The 15,985-nt window shown below is 44.4% G+C and overlaps 1 protein-coding gene across 3 annotated transcripts in view; it reads right to left on the reverse strand.

Annotated features, from left to right (window-relative positions):
* The window catches only part of LOC132405063 (polycomb group RING finger protein 3), a 166,090-nt gene extending 150,475 nt beyond the window's left edge, over positions 1–15,615 (reverse strand). For all 3 annotated transcript variants that reach the window (XM_059989797.1, XM_059989795.1, XM_059989796.1), the window contains exon 1: positions 15,522–15,615. In XM_059989797.1, coding sequence (XP_059845780.1) covers positions 15,522–15,563 — 42 coding nt within the window. In that variant the 5' untranslated portion in view covers positions 15,564–15,615. The remainder of the gene's footprint in view (positions 1–15,521) is intronic.
* Between the last annotated feature and the right edge of the window lie 370 nt (positions 15,616–15,985).

The following is a 15,985-nucleotide window of genomic DNA, read 5'->3' on the forward strand; positions in this document are numbered from 1 at the left end:
CTGATTGGTACAAGGGAATATGGGATTAGCATTGATGATCTCAGTGTGTGGATGAGTTTCCCTCCTCCCTGCTCTCTACAGTACATCTACACCCCATGACTGACTCTTCAATCAGTCCTCCCTGCTCTTGACAGTACATCTACCCCGTGACTGACTCTTCAATCACTCCTCCCTGCTCTCTACATCTGTTCCCTGCAGTACCTGACCATAAATCCATAAGACACAGGGGTAGAATGAGGCCATTTGGCTCATTAGACTGCTCCACCATTCCAACATCGCTTTATTTTCCCTCTCAATTCTATTCACCGGCCTTCTCCACATAACCTTTGATGCCCCTGTCTAATCAAGAACCTGTCAACCCCTGCTTTACCCAATGACTTGGGTATATTTATTGCCTAAGGCAATAAATTCCACAGATTCAATATCCTCTGCTAGTAGGTATCCCTCTCTTCAGAGTGTGTGTCCTCTGGTGCTCAACTCCCCAAATATAGGGAACATTTTTTCCACATCCACTCTATCCAGGCCTTTCCATGTTCAGTAAGTTTCAATGACCATTCAATCAATGTAAGTATTTTCTCTTTATTCACTCCAGTGAACCCCTTCTGATTTTATTTGCAAAGTTAAAAGTCATTCGTGCCTGAATATGCTGTCTTCAGAATGGACACAGCTGAATGAGGGGAAGATTTATGGAATTTTAAATTAATTAGTTAAATCCAATTAAGTTTAGTTTTAAAGTTAATTTACTTATAAAATTTTAGCCTCTTGTGTACTTTTCTGTTGAGGTGGTCAACTTGGGTAAAAGGATATCTATATGAGATGCCATTTACAAATATTTGGAAGTCATGGTGCTGCTCAAGTACCTCAGACCATGTGACCTAAATATTATTCTGTAATGAGAGGAAGTAATGGTACTTGGAGACTAAAACTAAAATAAGTCAAAATCAACATGGTCTCTGTAAAGGGAAACCTTGCCTGACAAATCAGTTAGATTTCTTTGAGGAAGTAACGAACAGGGTTCACAAAGGAAAGGGCAGTGGATGTCATTTACTTGGATTTTCAGAAGGCACTTGATAGGGTACCTCACATGAGGCTGCTTAACAAGATAAAATCCTATAATTATAGGAAAGATATTGGTGTGGATAGAGGAAAGGCTGATAGTGAGTGGGAATAAAATGGGCCTTTCCTGATTGGCTCTAATGACTAGTGGTGCTCCTCAGGGGTCTGTATTGGGACCGCTACATTTCACATTGTTTGTCAATTATTTAGATAATGGAATTAATGTTTTTGCAGCAAAGTTTGCAGATGATACAGATAGGTGGAGGGGTAGGTAGTGCTGAGGAAGCAATACTATTGCAGCAGGGCTCAAGGCAAATTTTAAGAATGGTCAAAGAGTAGCAGATGGAATACAGTGTTGGGAAATGCATGGTAAAGCATTTTGGTAAAAGGAACAGGAGTTAAGAAGCCTCATACAAGATTCCCAGAAGGTTAATTTACAGGTTGAGTCTGTGGTAAAGAAGGCAAATGCAATGTTGCCATTTATTTCAAGGGGAATAGAATCTGAAAGCAAGGAGGTAATGCTGAAGCTTCTTAAGACAGTAGTCAGGCTGCATTTGGAGTATTGTCAACAGCTTTGGGCCCCATATCTCAGAAAGGATGTGCTGTCATTGGAGAGAGTCCAGAGGAGGTTCACGACGCTGATTCCGGAATGAAGGGTTAACATATGATGAGCATTTGGCAGCTTTGTGCCTGTACTCACTGGAATTTAGAAGAATGCGTGGGGCTCTCATTGAAACCTACCAAATGTTGAAAGGACTATATAGGGTAGATGTGGAGAGGATGTTTGTAGTGATGGGAGTATCCAGAACCAGAGGATACAGCCTCAAAATTGAGGGTGATCTTTTAGAACAGAGGCAAAGAGGATCTTTTTTTAGCCAGAGAGTATCTGTGGAACATTCTGCCACAAGCTGCAGTGGAGGTCAAGTCAGTGGGTATATTTAAGGTGGAAGTTGATAAGACTCCTGATTGGTCAGGGCATCAAAGGATATGGTGAGAAGGCAGAGGTATTGTGTTTTATCGTCTAACACTGAAGCTCTCAATGGTCTGGGACCAGAATACATCATAGAATTGTGCTCAAACTCTTAAGGTCTTTTTCCACCAGTCTATATAACCATATAACAATCACAGCACAGAAACAGGCCATCTCAGCCCTCCTAGTCCGTGCCGAACTCTTAATCTCACCTCGTCCCACCTACCCACACTCAGCCCATAACCCTCCACTCCTTTCCTGTCCATATACCTATCCAATTTTACCTTAAATGACACAACTGAACTGGCCTCTACTACTTCTACAGGAAGCTCATTCACACAGCTATCACTCTCTGAGTAAAGAAATACCCCCTCCTGTTTCCCTTAAACTTCTGCCCCCTAACTCTCAAATCATGTCCTCTCATTTGAATCTCCCCTACTCTCAATGGAAACAGCCTATTCACGTCAACTCTATCTATCCCTCTCAAAATTTTAAATACCTCGATCAAATCGCCCCTCAACCTTCTACGCTCCAATGAATAGAGACCTAACTTGTTCAACCTTTCTCTGTAACTTAAGTGCTGAAACCCAGGTAACATCCTAGTAAATCGTCTCTGCACTCTCTCTAATTTATTGATATCTTTCCTATAATTCGGTGACCAGAACTGCACACAATATTCCAAATTTGGCCTCACCAATGCCTTGTACAATTTTAACATTACATCCCAACTTCTGTACTCAATGCTCTGATTTATAAAGGCCAGCGTTCCAAAAGCCTTCTTCACCACCCTATCTACATGAGACCACCTTCAGGGAACTATGCACTGTTATTCCTAGATCTCTCTGTTCCACTGCATTCCTCAATGCCCTATCATTTACCCTGTATGTTCTATTTGGATTATTCCTGCCAAAATGTAGAACCTCACACTTCTCAGCATTAAACTCCATCTGCCAACGTTCAGCCCATTCTTCTAACTGGCATAAATTTCCCTGCAAGCTTTGAAAACCCACCTCATTATCCACAACACCTCCTACCTTAGTATCATCGGCATACTTACTAATCCAATTTACCACCCCATCATCCAGATCATTTATGTATATTACAAACAACATTGGGCCCAAAACAGATCCGAGGCACCCTGCCAGTCACCGGCCTCCATCCCGATAAACAATTATCCACCACTACTCTCTGGCATCTCCCATCTAGCCACTGTTGAATCCATTTTATTACTCCAGCATTAATACCTAACAACTGGACCTTCTTAACTAACCTTCCATGTGGAACTTTGTCAAAGGCCTTGCTGAAGTCCATATAGACTACATCCACTGCCTTACCCTCGTCAACATTCCTCGTAACTTCTTCAAAAAATTCAATAAGGTTTGTCAAACATGACCTTCCACGCACAAATCCATGCTGGCTACTCCTAATCAGATCCTGTCTATCCAGATAATTATAAATACTATCTCTAAGAATACTTTCCATTAATTTACCCACCACTGATGTCAAACTGACAGATGGATAATTGCTAGGCTTACTTCTAGAACCCTTTTTAAACAATGGAACCACATGAGTAATACGTCAATCCTCCGGCACAATCCCCGTTTCTAATGACATCTGAAAGATCTCTATCAGAGCTCCTGCTATCTCTACACAAACTTCCCTCAAGGTCCTGGGGAATATCCTGTCAGGACCCGGAGATTTATCCACTTTTAAATTTCTTAAAAGCGCCAGTACTTCCACCTCTTTAATTGTCATAGGTTCCATAACTTCCTTACTTGTTTCCCACACCTTACACAATTCAATATCCTTCTCCTTAGTGAATACTGAAGAGAAGAAATCGTTCAAAATCTCTCCCATCTCCCTCGGCTCCACACATAGCTGACCACTCTGATTCTCTAAGGGACCAATTTTATCCCTCACTATCCTGTAGAAACCTTTCGGATTTACTTTCACCTGATTTGCCAAACCAACCTCCTATCTTCTTTTAGCTTTTCTAATCTCTTTCTTAAGATTCCTTTTACATTCTTTATACTCCTCGAGCAATTCCTTTACTCCATGCTGCCTATATCTATTGTAGACATCACTCTTTTTCCGAATCAAGTTTCTAATATCCCTTGAAAACCATGGGGCTTTCAAACCTTTAACCTTTCCTTTCAACCTAACAGGAACATCAAAATTCTATACCCTCATAATTTCACCATTAAATGACCTCCATTTCTCTATTACATCTTTCCCATAAAACAACTTGACCCAATCCACTCTCTCTAAATCCCTTCGCATCTCCTCAAAGTTAGCCTTTCTCCAATCAAAAATCTCAATTCTAGGTCCAGTCCTGTCCTTCTCCATAATTATATTGAAGTTAATGCTATTGTGATCACTGGACCCGAAGTGCTCCCCAACACATACATCTGTCAGCTGACCTATCGCATTCCCTAACAGGAGATCCAACACTGCCCCATCTCTAGACGGTACTTCTATGTATTGTTGCAAAAAACTATCCTGCACACATTTCACAAACTCTAAACCATCCAGCCCTTTTACAGAATGAGCTTCCCAATCTACGTGTGGAAAATTAAAAACTCCCACAATCACCACCTTGTGTTTACTACAAATATCTGCTATCTCCTTACACATTTGCTCTTCCAACTCACGCTCCCCATTAGGTGGCCTATAAAACACTCCTATCAGTGTTACTGCACCTTTCCCATTCCTCAATTCCACCCAAATAGTCTCCCTAGAGGAGCTCTCTAATCTATCCTTCCAAAGTACCGCCATAAGATTTTCTCGGACAAGCAATGCAACACCTCCTCCTCTGGCCCCTCCTACTCTATCACACCTGAAGCAACTAAATCCAGGAATATTTAGTTGCCAATCACACCCTTCCTGCAACCATGTTTCACTAATAGCTACAACATCATAATTCCAGGTATCAATCCACTCTTTAAGCTCATCCACCTTTCTTACAATGCTTCTAGCATTAAAATAGATACATTTAAGATACTCTCCACCTCCTCCTCTCTTTTCATCCCTAACAATGCATTCAAATTTATTATCCTTTTCTTTCTTCTCCCCTACATCTTCAGGCTGAGCGCATCCCTTCTCCATCACCTGCCTTTCCTCCCTCACACAGTCTACTTACTTGCTCTCCTGGTGAACTAACCTCCTCTCCCATAGTTTCCTCAAATTGATTCCCGCCCCCCCATCTTACTAGTTTAAAGTCTGCCCTGTAGCCCTAGCAAACCTCCCCGCTAGGATATTGATCTCCCCAGGATTCAAGTGTAACCCGTCCTTCTTGAACAGGTCACGCCTGCCCCAGAAGAGGTCCCAATGATCCAGAAACTTGAATCCCTGACCCCTGCTCCAATCCCTCAGCCACGCATTCATCCTCCACCTAATTCCATTCCTACTCTCACTGTCGCGTGGCACAGGCAGTAATCCCGAGATTACTACCTTTGCAGTCCTTCTTCTTAACTGCCTTCCTAGCTCCCTGTACTCTCGTTTCAGGACCTCTTCCCCTTTCCTACCTATGTCATTGGTACCTACATGTACCACGACCTCCGGCTCCTCACCCTCCCACTTCAGGATATCTTGGACACGATCAGAAACGTCCCGAACCCTGGCACCAGGGAGGCAAACTACCATCCGGGACTCCCGATCACCTCCACAGAACGGCCGGTCTGAACCCCTGACTATCGAGTCCCCTATTACTATGGTCCTCTTTCTTCTATCCCTACCCTTCTGAGCTACAGGGCAGTCCTCTGTGCCGGAGGCCCAGCCACTGTCACTTCCTCCAGGTAGGCTGTCCCCCCCAACAGTACTCAAACATGAGTACTTATTGTCAAGGGGTACAGCCACTGGGGTACTCTCTAGTACCTGCCTCTTCCCCTTCCTGACCGTGACCCACCTATCTGCTTCCCGTGGCCCCGGAGTGATCACCTGCCTGTAACTCCTCTCTATCACCTCCTCACTCTCCCTGACCAGGCAAAGGTCATCGAGCTGCAGCTCCAGTTCCCTAACTCGGTCCCTCAGGAGCTGCAGTTTGGCCCACCTGGCGCAGATGTGGACGTCCGGGAGGCTCGGAGACTCCAGGATCTCCCACATCCGACACAGAGAACAACAAGCTGCCCTCACCCTAAAAGATAAGCCTACTGTGCCCTCTTCCGCCTAAGCCCTCTGAGCCCAAGCCCTACACTCTGTTCCCGGCTCGCTCCACTGCCCGCAAACAAAGCTGCCCACTGCTTAAGGCTGCGTTCTTTTTATATCTTCCCTCCTTCCCAGGCCTCCTTCGTGCGCCTGCGCAGTCCCACCTCTCAGAATTCCGATCTGAGAAGCAATTTGAAAATGGCCGCTGCCGCACTTCTTCTCAAAGCCTCGCTGTCTTCTTCCTTAAAATTCTCTTAAAGTCTCTTAAATTTAAACCATCACTGTCAAGGATAATTGGCAGGTCAGCTTTTTTGAACTATGTTCTTAAGTTGCAGAATTCAACTCCCAAGTGTGCATCCAACTTCAACTCCTGACTGACAAGGGCAAGGAGCTGGAGCTAGATGCCTTCACGACTATCAGGGAGATTGAAAACTTCATAGAGGCTGAACACTCAGCATGCAGGCTTCACTTCGAGAGAACTAGAAACTGCCTAGAATTTCTCTACCGCATAGCCCTCTATTTTTCAAAACTCCATGTACCTAATTAAGAACACTGTCGCCAGCAGTGTATTCCATGCACCCACCACTGTGTGGAAAACTTACCCCTGACATCCTCTTTGTACCTACTTCCAAGCAGCTTAAAAGTATGCCTCCTCAAGTTAGCCATTTCAGCCCTGGAAAAAGCCTCTTGCTATCAAAGTAAGGATGTAAGACTGAGGCTTTATAAGGCATAGATCAGACTGCACTTTGAGTACTGTAAGCAGTTTTGGGCCCTACATCTAAGAAAAAATGTGCTGGCATTGGAGAGCATCTAAAGCAGGTTAACAAGAATGAAAGATTAAACATATGAGGACCATTTGATTGCTCTGGGTCTGTAATCAATGAAGTTTAGAAGAATGAGGAGGAAGAATGTCATTGAAACCTATCAAACATTGAAAGGCCTAGATAGAGAGGATGTGAAGAGGATGTTTCCGATAGTGGGGGAGTCGAGCACTCGGAATCGAGGGACATCCATTTAGTACAGATACGAGGAGGAATTTCTTTAGCTAGAGGATGGTTAATCTGTGGAATTCAATGCCACAAATGACTGTGGAGGCCAAGACTTTGGGAATATTTAAAGTGGAGGCTGATAGGTTTATCACAAACAAGATAAAATCTCAGATGCTTGAAATCCGAGCAACACACAAAGTGCTGGAAGAACTCAGCAGGCCAGGCAGCATCTATGGAAAAAAGTATAGTCAGGCTGAGACCCTTCAGCAGGACTGGAGAATAAAAGATGAGTAGATTTGAAAGGTTGGGGTGGAGAGAAAAAAAAACAGGCAATAGGTGAAACTGAAGGGGAGTGATGAAGCAAAGAGCTAGGAAGTTGATTGGTGAAAGAAACAAAAGGTCATGGAAGAAAGAAGGGGGGAGGAATATCAGAGGGAGGCAATGGGCAGGCAAGGAGATAAGGTAAGAGAGGAACAAGGTGATGGGAAATGCTGAAGGGTGGAGACATTTCTGGATGGTTGAGAAATCAATGTTCATGCCATTAGGTTGGAGGCTACCCAAACGAAATATGTATTGTACCTCCAACCTAAGTGTGGCCTTATCCAACAGTGGGGGAGGCCATGGATGGACATAGCGGAATGGGAAGTGGAATTAAAATGGGTGGCCACTGGGAGCTGCCACTTTAGAGGTAGGGTTAGCCTGTTTCTTCTGCCGGACGGAGTGTAGCTTCTCGGCAAAGCATTCTCCCAATCTACGTCAGTCTCACCGATGTACAAGAGGCTGTGGATGCTGCCTGGCCCGCTGAGTTCCTCCAGCATTTTGTGCGCGCTGTTAGGTTTATTTTTGTCTTTTTATTTTATTCTTTTACTTCATTTTCATCTTTATACTTTCGTCAGATTGTAAATCTTTTTGATCTATACTGTCTGTATGAAAAGTGCATGATAAATAAGTTATCATTAACTCTAAGTGTTGCTTTGAATCTACAATTCTGAAATGTCACTGGTGAGAGTTGATTGGCAGCTGTTGAGAACTTTCTGGCAGGTTGTTAAGTAAACATAAGACCATAAGACAGAGAAACAGAATTAGGCCTTTCAGCCTAGCAACTCTACTCCATCACTTAATCATGGCTGATCCTGGATCCCATTCAAACCCATGACACCTGCACTCTCACCATACCCCTTGATGCCCTGACCAATCAGGAAGCTATCAATTTCGGCTTTGAATATACCCACGGACTTGGCCGCCACCACAGTCTGTAGCAGAGCATTCCACAGATTCACGATGCTTTGGCTAAAAAAGTTCCTCCGTACTTCTGTTCTAAAAGGTTGCCCCTCAGTTTTGAGGCTGTGCCCTCTAGTCCCTACCATAGGAAACATCCTCTCCACATCCACCTTATCTAGTCCTTTCAATATTCGGTAGGTTTCAAATAGATCCTCACGCATTCTTCTAAATTCCAGTGAGTACAGGCCCAAAGCTGCCAAATGCTCCTCATATGATTTCCAGAATCATCCTAATGAACTTCCTCTGGACTCTCTCCAATGACAACAAATCCTTTGAGATATGGGGCCCAAAGCTGTTGACAATACTCAAAGTGAAGCCTGACCAGTATCTTATAAAGGCTCAGCATTATCTCCTTGTATTTATATTTTATTCCCCTCAAAATAAATGTCAACATTGCATTTGCCTTCTTTACCACAAACTTAACCTGTAAATTAACCTTCTGGGAGTCTTGCACAAGGACTCCTTGGTCCCTCTGCACTACAGATATTTGAATTCTCCCCATTTAGATAATTGCCTGCACTAATATTCCTTTTACCAAAATGCATTATCATACATTTTCCAACACTGTTCCATCTGCCACTTTGTTGCCAAGTCTTCCAATTTGTCTAAGTCCTGCTACAATCTCATAGCTTCCATAGCACTACCTTCCCCAACACCGATCTTCATAATCATCTACAAACTTTGCCACAAAGCCATCAATTCCATTGTCTAAATAATTGATAAACAATGTGAAAAGCAGCGGTCCCAATACAGACCCCTGAGGAACATCACTAGTCACTGGCGAACAACCAGAAAAGGCCCCCTTTATTCCCACTCAATGCCTCCTGCTTTTCAGCCATTCCTCTATCCATGCCAGTAGCTTTCCTGTAACAACATAGGATTTTATCTTGTTAAGCAGCCTCATGTGAGACACCTTATCAAACACCACTGAAAATCCAAGTAAATGAAATTCACTGCTTCTCCTTTGTCCACCCTGTTTGTTATTTCCTCGAAGAACTCTAACAGATTTGTCAGGCAAGATTTCCCTGACAGAAACCATGCTGACTTTGACTTATTTTATCATTCATCTCCTGGTACCCCAAAACCTCATCCTTAATAATAGACTCCAACATTTTCCCAACCACTGAGATTCCTCTCTGGAGTGACATTTGCAATTTTTCAGTCCTCCAGGACCATGCCAGAATCAAGTAATTCTTGAAAGATCATGACCGATGCATCCATTATCTCTTCAGCAACCACTCTCAGGACTCTGGGATGTAGTCCATCTGGTCCAGGTGACCTACCCACCACAGGACCTTTCAGTTTACCTATTTGTAATAGCAATGGCATTCACTTCTGCTCCCTGACATTCACAGACTTCAGATGCATAGCTCGTGCCTTCCACCGTAAAGACTGAAGCAAAGTACCCATTCAGTTCACCTGTCATTTCTTTGTCCCCCATCACTACCTCACCAGCATCATTTTCCAGTGGTCCAATATCAACTCTCACCTTTTTACTCTTTACATTACAAAAAACTTTTTGTATCCTGCTTTATATTATTGGCTAGTTTGCCCTCACTTCATCTTTTCCATATAGTTTATTTAGTTGCCTTTGTTGGATTTTAAAAGCTTCCCAATAATCCAGTCTTGCTACCTCATATGCCCTTTCCTAGGCTTTTGTGCAGTCCTTAACTTCCCTTGTCAGCCATGGTTGCCTCACCCTGCTATTTGAGAACAACTACTTCATTGGAACAGATCCATTTTGCACCTTAGAACATAGAATATGACAGCACAGTACAGGCCCTTCAGCCCTCCATGTTGTGCTGACCCATATAATCCTTTAAAAAAAGTACTAAACCCACACTACCCCATAACCCTCCATTTTTCTTTCATCCATGTGCCTGTCCAAGAGGGTCTTAAATACCCCTAATCCCCTAATATCTTAGCCTCCACCACTATCCCTGGCAAATCAATCCAGGCACTCACAACCCTCTGTGTAAAAAACTTAACCCTGATGTCTCCCCTAAACTTCCCTCCCTTAATTTTGTACATATGCCCTCTGGTGTTTGCTATTGGTGCCCTGGGAAACAGGTACTGACTATCCATCCTATCTATGCCTCTCATAATCTTGTAGACCTCTATCAAGTCCCCTCTCATTCTTCTATGCTCCAAAGAGAATAGTCCCAGCTCTGCTAACCTTACTTCATATGACTTGTTCTCCAAACCAGACAACATCCTGGTAAATCTCCTCTGCACCCTCTCCATAGCTTCCACATCCTTCCTATAATAAGGTGACCAGAATTGAACATAATACTCTAAGTGCAGTCTCACCAGAGATTTGTAGAGTTGCAACATGACCCCTCTACTCTTGAACTCAATCCCCCTGTTAATGAAGCCTAGCATCCCATAGGCCTTCTTAACTACCCTATCATCCTGTGCAGCGACCTTGAGGGATGTATGGATTTGAACCCCAAAGTCCCTTTGTTCATCCACACTCTTAAGTAACTGACCATTAATCCTGTACTCAGTCTTCTGGTTTGTCCTTCCAAAATGCATCACCTCACACTAGTCCAGATTGAAATTCATCTGCCATTTTTCTGCCCAACTCTGCAGCCTGTCTATATCCTCTTGTATCCTTCGACAACCTACAGCTCCATCCACAGCTCCTCCAACCTTCGTGTCATCCGCAAACTTACTCACCCATTCTTCCGCCTCTGCATCCAGGTCATTTATAAAAATCACAAATTGCAGGGGTCCCAGGACAGATCCCTGCGGCACTCCACTAGTCACTGAACTATTGAACTATTCATAAAAACTTCAGCCATCTCTGCTCTGCCATCATCCCTGCCAGTATCCTCCTCCAATCCACCTGGGCAAGCTCCTCTCTCATGCTTCTGTAGTTCCCTTTATTCCACTGCGATAGAGTGAATTATGTTTCTCCCTCTCAAATTCCAGTATGAACTTAATCATACTATGATCACTGTCTCCTAAGGGTTCCTTTATGCTAAGCTCCCTAAAAAGATCTGGGTTATTACACATCACCCAATCTATGACAGCCTTTCCTCGAGTAGGATCAAACACAAGCTGCTCTAAAAAGCCATCTCGTAGGCATTCAACAAATTCAGAATTAGGTTTATTTTCACCAGCATGTGACATGAAATTTGTTAACTTAGCAGCAATTCAATGCAATATATAATCTAGCAGAGAGAAAAAGATAAAACATAACAAACAAGTAACTCAATTACATATATTCAACAGATTATTTAAAAATGTGCAAAAACAGAAACACTGTATATCAAAAAAGTGAGGTAGTGTCCAAAGCTTCAATGTCCATTTAGGGATCGGATGGCAGAGGGGCAGAGGAGAAATTCCCTCTCTTGCGATCCCACAGCAACCTGATTTTCCCAAACCCTTTGCATATGGAAGTACCCCATTACAACTGTGTTATTACCTTTACTACATGCCTTTGCAATCTCAACACCACATCTTGGCTACTATTTGGAGGCCTTTATATGAGTCCCATAATAGAATTTTTACCCTAACAGTTTCTAAACTCCACCCACAAAGATTCAACATTCTCTGACCCTGTCACCTTTTTCTAAAGATCCATCTCTTACCAACAGAGCTACACCACCGCCTCTGCCTTCCTGTCTGTTCTTTCAACTAAAAGTATATTCTTCGATGTTCAGCTCCCAATGCTGGCCTCCTTTCAGCCATGACTCAGTGACGCCCACAACGTCATACCAACCAATCTCTAACTGCGCCCCAAGCTTGTCTGAATACCAGTGGATTTAAATACAGCACCCTCAGTCCTGCATTCTTCACCCTTATGAATTTTGCCTCTGGTACAATTTAACTCTTTGCTCTGTCTGCATTTATACCCAATCATTGGCTTGTCCACCCTAACATTCATATTACATATTGCATCATCTACTTGTAAACCTGCTGGCTCATCCTCAGCTCGATCACACTTGTTCCTATCCCCCTGCCATATTAATTTAAACCACTCCCAACAGCTTTAGCAAAGCTGCCTGCCAGGGTATTGGTCTGCCTCAGATTAAAGTGCAACACATCCTTTTTGTACAGGTTCCACCTGCCCCAGACAAGGTCCTAATTACCCAGAAATCTGAATCCCTGCCCTACTCCAATTTTTCAGCCACCCATTTATCTGCCAACTCATTCTATTCTCACTGTTGCATGGCACAGGCAGCAATCCCAAGATTATTACCCTTGAAATCCTGCTTCTCAGCTTCCTTCCTAACTCCCTGTATTCTGCTTTTTTCTTCTCATGTCATTGGTACCTATATGTGCCACAACCTCTGTGGTCACCCTCCTTTATCAGATATTGTGGATGTGTTCAGAAAAAATAACGAGTCCTGGCACCTGGGAGGCAAACTACCATCTTTTTTGCAGCCTCAGGATCACCTGTCTGTCACCCTAACTAAAGTCCCCTAACTACTGCCATCCTCTTCATTTCTCTACCCTTCTGAGCCACAGGGCCAGACTCAGTGCCATAGGCACAGCCACTGTTGCTTCCCCTAGGTAGGTTCCCCACCCCGCCGAACAGTAATCAAAATGGAGTACATTTTGTGAGAGGGACAGCCACAGTATCCCATCCCTCTCCTGACAGTCACCTGTAGCCATTCCAGAACAGTCCCACCGATAAGTAGAATGCCCACCCTTGGCCAAGTGGGAAGTTGTAGACACTGCAACTAGGAGGCAGCATGCAAACTAGAGAAGATAGTCTGAGAGCAGCCACTTAGATTTGGGAAGCCTTGAGTTCCTCGAGCTTAATGACTTTCCTACCCCAGATGCTGCCCCTTCCCCTGGACAGTAGTGGCTGTTTCTTCCTCAGGGGATGACGATATGTTGCATGGCTCAATTAGATAATGGAGAGGAGAGTTAAGGGACAAGTAGGAGCCTCTTCCGCTGTAGTTGGTGCATTACTTCTTGGGTTTCATGGTCAAAAACTCACTAGCTGCAGGGCAACATGGAGGGAAAGTGAGAGGAGTAGTGTCATCCATCTTGCACCAAACAGGTGTTAAATGTTTAAAAGCATTATCCCCAAGTTCATCCGAGGAGTATGCCTGGTGCCACAGTTTAAGAACCAAGTTCATTTATCCATACTTGAATACAGACAAACAACATTCCTCTGGGGCCAAAATGCAAAGGGACAATACGGCAAATGAGTACAGGGGAAGGTGTCAGAGAAAGCACTTTCAGTTTGACACATTGGGACTCTTTCTGAGACAAAGGCCTGCACTATGCTGGCAGGATATTTCAACAAGATCCCATCAATTCCATTACAAAAGGGGGGAGAGCATTGTCAGTACTCCCAACATATTGAAACTAATTACTATGGAATCTTTGCTGAAGTGGTTTTTTAAAAAAATGTTGACAGCAAAGCAGATAATGGCAGCAATGAGCAACAAATGTGGTTCAACACAAGGGGTTCTTGTGTTGAACCACAGATACTAGAAATCCAGAGCAACACACACTGCTGGAGGAACTCAGTAGGTCAGGCAGCATTGATGGAAATGAATAGACGGTGACATTTCAGGTGGAGACCCTTCTTCAGAACTGGTTGAAGTAACTTTGACAGTACCAAATGTAGCAAGACATTGAATAAACTGTATGGACATGATCAAATTGCTATTATAGAAATGTGACTGCATAGTGACCAAAGCTGGAAACATTATTCCAGGGCATTAAACATTTGGAAAGGATAGCAAAAAGTACATGGGGAAATACTACTAATAAATAATCATGAAATAGGTATTGCACTTCTAAAAAACACACTTGACTTGCAGATTGCAGTATATATTGAAAAATCCCAGTACAACAAAGTCATAGTAGCAGATAGGAAATATTAAATTTGCAACGGGTCTCCTAAACAGTTGTACAAAATAAAATCAATTCTGCAAGATTGCCAGCCACAACAGCAAGCCTGCAGAATGGGAGTGTTTTAGATTTAGCCAAAAAAAATTATGAGGAATTTGATGAAAAGAGAAAAGAGAACTAGTACACTTGTTGAAGTCATCAAAGTTTCCTGGTTGGTAGGCTGTGCAGGATTCTTGTGCCTATGGGCATCCAATCAAGACCATAAGACAAAGGGGCCAAATTAGGCCACTCAGCCCATCAAGTGCACTCCACCAATCATAGCTGATTTATTATCCCTCAAACCCATTCTCTTACCTTTTTCTCATAACTTTTGATGCCCTAACTAATCAAGAACCTATCAAACTTTATCAAAACCTATCAAAACTGCACATAATAAGACAGACAGCCCAACATGCAAGACAACAAACTGTGCAAATACAAAAAGAAATAAGCAAAAACAATCAAGAATGCGAAATGAAGAGCCCATTCGGTGTTGGGGTGAGTGAAGTTACCTATACTGGTTCAGGACGCTGATGGTTGAGGGGGTAATAACTGTTCCTGAACCCAGTAGTGTGAGTGTTCGGTGTTGGGATGAATGAAGTTTTCCACACTGGTTCAGGTCTCTTGATAGTTGAGGGGTAATAACTGTTCCTGAACCTGGTGGTGAGAGCCCTGAGGCTGCCCGATGGCAGCAGCGAGAGGAGAGTATGAAATAGGTGGTGGGGGTCCCTGATGATGGATGCTGCTTTCCTGACTTGAGGCAGTGAATCTTTGGAATTCACTACCAAAAGGGGCATTTGATAAGGACAGAGCTGCTCGAGGCCCTGTCACTGACTACATTCAAAAGTAAAATCCACAGGCTTTTAGATATGAGAAGTGGTAAGAGTTATCTAGCTGGGACAGGAACATTCGGCTGTGTTAGGTACACAGAAATCAGGTAGCCCGCACCCTGCCCGGCCTTGACATCGTTCCTGAGTCTGGCTGCTGTAACCACTAGAAGGGGCTGCCGTCGGGGTGCTCAGCCGCCGAAGCAACAGCTCGGCCGGTGGGCCGGCGGCCCGAGCCCCGCACAAAGGATCCCTCAAGCCCCGGCCCCCACCCCACGGGCCACAGCCTCGCAAGGCCCGCGAGCCTGTGGCGGTGCCGTGCACTGAGGAAGTGCAGTGCTGCTCGGGCCGGCCTGCGGCAACGCCAGCCGACACCCCCACAATCCCCGGACTCACCTGTGTCGGCGGCGCAGCAGGGTTGAGGTGCGGCGGACTCATTGATGGACAGCCGCGGCCTGACGTCACTGGCCCGCGACTCCGGCCGCCGGCAGTGACGTAACGAGAAGCGTCCACACACGGCACCCGCGCAGGCGCGGCGGGACGAGCACGTGCTCAGCGACGAGGACAAGAGGTGTGAAGCAGGAAGGAAAGGTTGAGGAGGTGAGTGGAGTGAAATAGGATGGTGAGGGAGAGGGGAGATTATTCGCAGTGAAAAGGAAGGTGGGGTGGGGTTGTGAAATAGAGGGTGAGAGAGGGAAGAATATTGGGGTGGGGGTGGGGAGTGAACTGGGATGGTGAGGGAGGGGGTGAAATTGGAGGGTGGGGTTGGGGAGTGAACTGGGATGGTGAGGGAGGGGGTGAAATTGGAGGGTGGGGTTGGGGAGTGAACTGGGATGGTGAGGGAGAGGGGTGAAATTAGA

Source organism: Hypanus sabinus, chromosome 14 (assembly GCF_030144855.1).
Source record: "Hypanus sabinus isolate sHypSab1 chromosome 14, sHypSab1.hap1, whole genome shotgun sequence".
Lineage (NCBI taxonomy): Eukaryota > Metazoa > Chordata > Chondrichthyes > Myliobatiformes > Dasyatidae > Hypanus > Hypanus sabinus.